Source organism: Teleopsis dalmanni, chromosome 2 (genome assembly GCF_002237135.1).
Source record: "Teleopsis dalmanni isolate 2A chromosome 2, ASM223713v2, whole genome shotgun sequence".
NCBI lineage: Eukaryota > Metazoa > Arthropoda > Insecta > Diptera > Diopsidae > Teleopsis > Teleopsis dalmanni.
This window is the reverse complement of record NC_051847.1, coordinates 163,456,655-163,466,327: the sequence shown is the minus strand read 5'-3', so window position 1 is coordinate 163,466,327 and position 9,673 is coordinate 163,456,655. Positions and strand designations below refer to the sequence as shown.

The 9,673-nt window shown below is 27.0% G+C and overlaps 1 protein-coding gene across 1 annotated transcript in view; it reads left to right on the top strand.

The window, feature by feature from the left end:
• Nucleotides 1-8,426: 8,426 nt before the first annotated feature.
• Nucleotides 8,427-9,673, top strand: part of LOC119677437 (serine/threonine-protein phosphatase 2B catalytic subunit 1-like) — a gene marked incomplete at its 3' end in the record, with an annotated part of 12,274 nt that continues 11,027 nt past the window's right edge. Inside the window, exon 1 of the mRNA XM_038088778.1 lies at nucleotides 8,427-8,629. Within this exon, the coding sequence (XP_037944706.1) occupies nucleotides 8,497-8,629 (133 nt within the window). The remainder of the gene's footprint in view (nucleotides 8,630-9,673) is intronic.

Sequence of the window (9,673 nt, the reverse complement as noted above, 5' to 3'; positions counted from 1 at the left end):
AAATTATTGCATTTTCTAAAAAATAAGGTATATATATTTGGATGTTAGTATTTTATCTTGAAATTAATGTTTGTTATTATATAGCACTGATGAAGTTCTTAATAAAGAACGAAATATTTGCCAACATTTTTAAATAAATGCGTTTAATTGTTCGGGTCTGTAAGCTGATAAGAATCAAAATACAAAACAAAAAAATTTAAACAGACGATAAACAACATCATATCGTTGAGCATAAATACGTTACTAGATTTGTTCGAATGAATCAGCTGTTTAGCCTGGCGGTTAGCTAAAGAATCGCGCTATCAGCATTTATATTTATTGAATATGAAATAATATTATATTTATATAAAAATTATTATTAAAAATGAAAATTATTATTACTATATAAAAATTGATTATATACATATATATAAAAAAAAATATTCTCTTGTTTAATAGTTTTACTTATAAGTACGTAAATGTAGCTAGTTGGTTATGTTACAAAAGTTAACTATTAACATAACTTGAAGTCTCGGAATAAGGTACTCTGTAAACTTGTTAAGTAAACAACACTTAAGTATCCAATACAAAGTATGTATAGTACTTTCTTACGTAAAAAGATGCTTCAATGTAGCACAATAGGATATATAAAGTACTGTCCCGACGATATAAGTTAAAGGTAACTGCCAGCAGTTATATTTACTTTTAATATAAAATTGGGATATGCTATTGTGTAATAGTTACAAGATATAAAAGATGTACGTTTAGATATATTACTTCAGAAACTCATATACACATAACTGAACACAAATATATTTAAGGACTGTAATTTATTATTAACTACCGAAGGAAGCGAAAATGCAATTATATATTTGTTCTACAACTTTTGAAAGGACTTTTAAAGTCCTTTCATTTAAGACCAGACGAGTCATCTCTGTGATTTTGATATTAATGTACTGTTTGAATGCACAAATAAAAAAATCTTGACATTCTTGGCTGCACTTGTCATAAGATAGTTTGTAGTCAAAATTTAACTTCTCAAAACTGGTATTGCTGAATAATGTTTTATTCCAATTTTTGAGAGAACACGCTCCTCTGTGGTGCTCCAGAGTTTCCTTGTTACCTTGTTCCTTACATTAATAATATTAATTGTAATATATATATTATAATATTAATAATATATATTGTTTTTCAAAGCATTATAACAAAGTTATCTTATGCTAATTTTTGTTTAAAATTTAAAAATATTGTTTATTTAAATTGACATTTTGAACTTTGAAATATTTAAATTTAAATAGAATTTTTAAAATTACATTTAAATCAACTAAACTCATCAAAAACTGTGTTTCTTGTCAGTTTATGTTTATAAATTTTATATAAACAACCAGAAAAATAACGAAATGAAAATATTAAAATTACACTAAAAAAATATAAATACGTTTTAACAATTTTTTTTATTAAATATTTTTCTATTTGTATTTAAAAATATTTTTAAAACTTATATATATTGTATTGTATAGAACTAAATTTATATATAAATCGCAACGAACTTTTAAAAATTATGAAAACAAATTATGAAAATTTTCTGTCAGAGTGTCACAAAAGATTTACTCAAGTTAATAATGATTTTGTAAACAAAAACTGAAAATGTTTCGGAAAATGTTTCTGAAAATGTTTGTGTAGAATGGATACGCCAAAGTTAATTTATAATTTTTAATTATAATTTGTTGTTATTTTGGCTTGTCTAATGAAACAATAAAAATATAATTTTCTACTTGGCACTAAACAAATTCGCTATTAAAACAATAATTATTATAGAAGCACATTGCAAAACAGCCATCAATAAAAAATATATCTAATTTTCTTAGTAAAACAACAGCACACATCGAAGTGAAAAACTTAAGTGCAAAATATTTATACACAAATTCACAAAGAAAACAAATCCAAATAAATGTGTAAATAAATAAACTAAAAGTTGAAATGAGTGATCATTAGGCATTTAATTGTCAGATTTGAACTACATTGATCAAGGATCTGAAGATTGCCTTTTCAACGCCACCAAACAAGCGTACCAGACAAAGAATAAACGACCACTTAAGTGTAGCAAAAATTATTATGTTTCATGCTGTGCAGATATTAAATAAATAAATATTCAAATTAAAAACAAAAAAAAAATTTAACCGTAACGAAAACAACAAAATTGCCAAAATACCGCAAAACGCATACAACTAAACAAGCCATCAAACCAAATCACTTCGCACTGCACACACAATTTAATCCAGTATTTGTGGATCGACTGCTATATATCTAATGGCCAGAGCCATTCGCACACTCAGTTCAATGTATCTTAAAAATAGCCCACAAAGTTGCGAATAAAATGTATAGCGAATCCGCATTAAATACTCATAGAAGACGAAATTGCGATGAAATATCGTAACGATATTGACCGCTGCTCCTCATACACGGATACACCTTCATCGACACCTCGCATCTTGTCTTCGCCCACCTTCCATATGGTCGTGTGACTTGATCATTAATAGTTGGAGAAGAAATAAGAAAATATAAAAAATAATAGAAGAAATAAAAGCAAATAGCAGCTCATTAAGATGGCCAGAAACGAATTTATAGCCAAGATGAGAGCAGACAAGATATAAGTAGGTTGCAGTGGGTAGCGCGGCTATTTAGAACCATTATTAAATAATTTCTCTAGAAATTTATAATAGCTTTATATAAATTAATAAATAATATATATGAAGCTAAAATGGGTTATATATTTAATAATACCGGAAAAGAGATCACAAACTGAAAATTCTATAGGCAACATAACAGTTAATAAGAGGGGAGGATAACCAAGTGGAAGATGATAGATAGTTGAAATGGATAATGTCTAACAAAAAATAGATGCCAACAATTGAAAAGAAAAAACAAACGAGTAAAATCATAGGCTATCGTGCTTAGTGTATTCCAAAGTTTATTAAATATTTCAATAGTCGGTCTTTGGACTTTAAAGTTATCTTGTAATTTTTTAACTGCGAGTCTTCCCAATATATGAGTCTCTCCACTATGTGCTCTCTCAACTTGGTACAGAATAATTCTGGCTCAATTATTGGACATTGGATTCCTCGTTTGACGAAACAGTTAGCCATTTCGTTGACTTCATGTAAACTATTGAGAAAATTTATGCAGTTATCCAGAATATTGCAATAAATTTTGACAGTATATTTAAGCCCCGGACAACTGCTAGACTATCAGACAAATTTTTCCTCAGACACTTGAGAACACAGGTTTCGATGCAGCTCAAACTTCTCTTTCAAAGAAGAATAAATAATAATAGATTTAAAAATAATAAACTTCCAAACAATTTCAAATCGATTTAAATCGGTATATATGTAGTAGGCATCTGATTGAATGAAATTTAATGTACTAAATTGGTATATGAATAAATCTACTGGGATGAGCCTTTATTTATACATTATGAGTTTTATTATTTTTGAATAATTAGAATTTATTTAATAATTTTAGAATTTATCACCATCTTCTCATTCTTCTCATTCTTCTCTCCTTCATAAGATTTACTTGGTGTCACGGATAAGGATCTAGCAAGATATATATTATATACACATAAAATTTCTACATTTCATCTTTATACAATTATTAATAAATTAATATTGTTCAGAAATTTTAAAATAAAAAAATTATGTATGTACACATATATTATCACAGCCACAATGTCTTTGAACAATAAAGATCAAAATGAGGTTTTTCCAATTTCAATGTAAAATATATCAATCGGCCATCAAAATTATAGACTACTTTATTTTATTCATGAACAAATTAAAAAATCATTTTTTTTTCTTTGGTATATAATATTTTCTTTTTTATGATATTCAAACACTGACATTGTCACAAATTGTATTTTCAACAAGAAACGGTCCATTTAACACATTTCACGCTCTTTCAAGATCTCAGAAAAATAATGCAACAACAAACCGTGTTATTAAAATATTCTAAAGAAAATTCTTAAATTTAAAATTTTTTAGAGGTATATAAATTATTTTCTTTTTAAGCACCCTAAATTCGATCATTATGTATCTAATATAAGATAGGAATAATTTAATAAAATAATATTAAAAAACAAAGATAAGGCTATTAACAAAAGCTAAAGTCTCAGATATAACCACTCTATAAAGTTGTTAATGTGAATGACACTTAAGTATCCAATAGCAGGTATGTGCACTGCTTTCTTCCGTAAAAAAAATGCTTCAATGTAACACAATAATGCTATATTACGGAAGTTTTTATCTCAATAAATTTTTAGTGAAGCACTGTCATGATAATATAGGTTAAAGGTAACTACCACTAGTTATATTTACTTTTGATATAAAATCTGATTGGGTTATACAACTCTGTTGCTGTAAAAGTCTCGAAATACATTGAAAGTATATTTAAATATATTGCTTTTAGAATATCATAAATACAAATGAACATAAATATATATAATATAAAACAGAAACTTATTACTTACTACCAAAGGAGTCAAAAATCCAATTATTGGAATATTTTTGTACAACTTTTTACGTGCTTATTAAAAGCTCTCACATTTTAGATCACATGAGTCATCTCTGTGATCTTGATATTAATAAATTGTTTTAAAGTAGAAATAAAAAGACGTTATATTCTTGAACACAGATACAATACTATACTATACTAACGAGAAAAACTGTTCATTTTACAGAACTTTTCATACGTGTCACGTATTGTACCAGGCCGACAAATAATTCTTGCTCATATCACGGACTTTAAAGAATTGCAGAAATCATAATTAAATACGGACTTTATATTAACTTAAGCACTCTGATATTCTTTAACCTTACACAATCTTTTTCTGGATATTCCGTAAACGGGTAAACTTACCACCGAACTTTTTTTTCAAATTTATTTTGATACATCTTGACTCTCCATTTGTACCAACTCTCCATTTACTTACCCACGAATATTACAATTCGCTTCTAGGAGTGTAGTGTTTAATTGTCTTTATACAAAAGTAAACCTTCAACGCTTGAAATTGAAGTAATTTACATTATCAGTCCTAGCTTCGATAAATTTAGATAACCCACAGATTATACTTCGTGAACTTTCATGATTTCAGCAATACGTTTTTTACATTTCAATGGCTAAGATCTCAAGAGGTGGTTTCAATCGAATACATTGTGGATTTCACCTACTGAAAAATAAAGATTCAATACTTCAGGTATCTAAATTTAAGCTGAACTTTAATTTTTGGTAAAATTGACTCTTAGATTTTCTAGATATAGTATTGCAATGTATCTATTATAAATTGGGTTGAACCAAAAATATTTGGCGTTGCGTTTGCCTAACTTTAAATATAAATATAATAAACAAATATCTCTTAAATTATATAGTATTTTAAAAATTTATATAGTATGTTTATATATTCTATATTTTTATATATGGAAACAATGGTTATTCCAATTGTGGATAAATGAACTTAATAAAATACTATATAAATTAAAAACAATTTTTAATTTCTCTAATTAATAAATAGAAAATAATAACAGATTTTCAAGAATAGAATTAATGCAATCAATGATATATTTATATCAAAAGTGAATATTTTTAGTATTGATGGTATCTGTAATAACTAAACTCTGCTAAGTTTTTAAACATTAAATCAGTTGGATATTTGTTATTATAAATACTGTTCATATGCTTGTATAAAAATATTTATTTGTATAAATTTAAATATATACAAATATATTTTTTTTATATTTTTGTAGCAAAAAAAAATCATTTGGTACTTTACTTTATAAGATTTAAGTAGAAGCCAACATAATTTGAATTTTTTATTGCTTCATAAAAAATCTTATCGCATATTCATGTGAACCTGTCTATTTCAGTTAAAGAGTGAGAATTTCAACTTTAATTTTTTGCACTAGGCGCGCACGAAACCAAAATTTATAATAAATGACGCCCACCTGAATTGAGATCCAACAGGCCCAACAAAGTATGGGGCTCTCTTGTTTTTTGCAATTCTCATGGTCACTCAGATTTCATTTGATTTCAAGTGTAAGAGACCAACGCGCTCTAAAATTAAACTGAGGGCCTAGCATACCTATATGCTAACATTTTTTTATTATTTTAGGTACTAATAAGAATTTTCTTAATTTTATATTGCACCTTCGGATTAATTAAAATTAATGTAATCTTTTTTAAATTAAGTTAATTTAAAATTGAATCTAGAAAGAATTATTGAAATAATATACATAGATCTTTAAAAAACTGAATCTATGGATCTCACTTTTTAGATATTAAAATATACATTATGGATCACACCTTTTAGATATTAAAATATACATTATTTTGTTTATTTTTTTTGTGTCTTAACACGTTGCTCTATGATATATTTTTAAGATATATGCAAGTTATATTTAATAAAATTAATTATAAAAGTATTTGTTTAAGCAACATAATTAATTATTAATTATTTATTAACTATAAATTTAACAATAGCGTTATTTTTGCTAGGGATTGAAGTTCACCCTCGATTCAGTTTTAAAGAACTTAATTTAGATTTGTGTTAGTAATGCTTACTAAGGTTGCTTAAGGTATTACCTGTCTCTTGAACAGAACTCTACAGCAGCGCCTATTTTGTAAAACATCAACTTGGTTTGTTTAAATCACATCATATTACGGTACGAGGCTATAAATCGCACATATAATGGCTTCAGTGCATTTTCACACCTAATAATAATATAATCAGATTGATATTACTTCCTGTTCAATTTAGAAAACATATCTCAAATAAGTTATCTATATATATCTATATCTCTCAAACATTTCTTGCTTTTGGAGTTGCTTTCTGTCCGATATTTGAAGACTGTCATATGAGTTATCTTGATTGAATCCAAATATGTTTAATCTGTCAGTCACTCTCTATGTAACTCTCTTAGTTATCTTAATTGATTCCAAATTTGTATTATATATTTATATCTAATCTATCTTGGTATTTTGTGAGTTCATTTTATCCATCAAACATTCTCTAGTTTTGGAGTTGCTTTCTGTCCGATGTTTGAAGACTGTCATATGAGTTATCTTGATTGATTCCAAATTTTTTCAATCTGTCAGTCATATTTTAGGTATGTTTTTTCCTTACATGTTGAATAGGACTTCCCTTTTTGATATTATTATATTATTTGTTACAGTAGTACTCCATCTGCAGTTTTTAAGAAATGCTTAATTTCTTGGAATGATTGTCAAAAACTTGATGGAATGAGATATTTGTTGGGTATAATAGCAATTATATGGAACTCATCTCTTATTTAAAATCATTTATTAGGAAAATCTTATTAATTAATTAAACTTATTATTAATTGTGAATTTCAATTGTAAATTTAGAATATTGTTAAATAAAAATCTACTAATATATATCAATATATTCGTACTAAATAGTATTTCTCCAACATTTTGACATCGAATTTTCCTAAACATGCTAGACCATTGGAGAACGAAATTGTCGATTGTTTCTCTGAGAAAAGTATTGAAAATGATTTTATTTATAAAAACGATCCTCTAGGGGAAAATTCAAGGGCAGAAAAAAATCTCAAAATTTTCTAGTCGAAATTTGTCGATGGGCGATGCTTGGTTGCAAAAATACGCACACTTTTCAGAATTCGAGAGTAGTCGCGTTGGTAGCGCGTTAAAAATATCGTAAAAAAAAATTGTGTATTTGCAAAATCTTAATTTTATAAAATTAAAGAAAAATCAATATTTATTTAAATATACTAAAATTTTAAATAAAACCCATGCAAAAAAAATTGGCAAAATTTGCCAAAACTTGGAGGAATCAAGTGCGAAGAGTGTCTAACTACTGAAGGCACGAAGATTAGAAGTGTGTTAAAGTTTTTTAAAAGTAAAAATTTAAAAATAAATTTAAATTAAACACAGATAGTTAAATATACTATATAAATGTGCATATATATTTTATATAAAAATTTATTGTTATTATAAAATAAAAATGGAAAATAGCAGAAGTTCAAGTTCAAAATTTTCTGCGTGCAACTTGTCAAAATTTCATGGCTGAGTGGCATAAATTGTCAATTGTGTGCATGTATGTGTGTGTGTGTTGGAGTGTTGGTGTGTTGGTGTGTGTTGGTGTCCGCACTAGTTGGCATTTGTGTCTGGTGTTGAAAATGTCTAATTGATGTGTGTGCAAATTATAAATTAAAAATTAAAAATATAAATAAAAGAGCCAACTAAATAAAACGACATAGAAAAAAATTTAATTAATTTCTTATAAAAAATAAAATTTATTTTCTTAAAAAATTTTCTATCAAAAGAATTTTTATGTGTTTTATAAAAATCACAAATAAAATTTTAATTTTCAGAAAAATATTTTTTAGCTTGCAAACTAGTAAAGTGTAATAAAATAGAAATACATATTAATTAAAAAAAAATTAATAAATTAATAGCCAACAAACTGTAATAAAAACACACAAAATGTCTTCATCTTCGCCACGAAATTCATTGGCGAAGAAATCCTCAGCGGCGGCGACATCGACGACATCTCCGACATCTGCTGGGAACAAACAAGTCAGCAAATATCCAAAGACCAGAGAACGAATGGTTGATGGTAAATAATATTTTTGTTTATTTTATATAAATTTGCACAAATGATTTATAGAATGTTTTCTATAGTGATATTGTGTTCAATATATTAATGAATTAATAAATTATATGCAAACCTCCTTAAGCCGATAATTCTGCCAACCAAAGTTTAGAAAGTTTTATTTCAATTCATATTAGAACATTATGTTAGGAACATTTTACGCCTATTTTATTACAGACGTTTCTCCATATTACAAGAAAGAAATCTATATCCTGGAACTACAGGTCTACGATAGGTTAGATTAGGTTTAAAAACCGCATATTGATACGAAAATCAACATTTACCTATACTCTGAAACAACTATTGTACATTGCGGTCAATAGATATTGCACAATAGCGGTCTATAATAATATTAATCCATATGTATTTTTTATCAAACCATTAAATTTTCTAAATAAAATTAAAGAGGTCCGATAAGTCTACTTTTAACTCCTAAGCAGAACCGTATTTTTTGTTGTTTCTAAATGAGACACAGAAAGCGATCATCTATGTTAATTAAAAATACCAAGAGGAAATGACCTATAATAACCATTATTTTAAGAAGCTGCATATTTACCTTGTTTAACTATATACCATAGATTTATAGGTGAAGTTAAAAAGAAATTTTAAGTACACTTTTGTCTCCAAAACATTGAAACCACTTGTAAAAACTGATCGTCCACGATAGTAACGAATATCAGAAATCACACACATAAGCGCTCCACCGTTATTTAAAAAGTTGAAACAATTAGGCTCATCCAAGAACAGGAAAGCAATACTAGTTACAATAACTGAAATAACAACAGCATTCGCGCCTACTAGTAGCCGCAATTAGAATTATTTTTACACTCAAACTGAGGCCCGTAACTCTCCTCTTCTTCTATTCTAACCCCTACGGCTCCACTAATTGTGAAATACCGAAACAATCCTAAAAATTCTCTCTTTAGTGTTAATACCTAAATCTTCTGGGTAAAGACCTTTCATCATTTTCAAAGCGCTGGATTAGATCGCGCTTTATTAAGATTTATA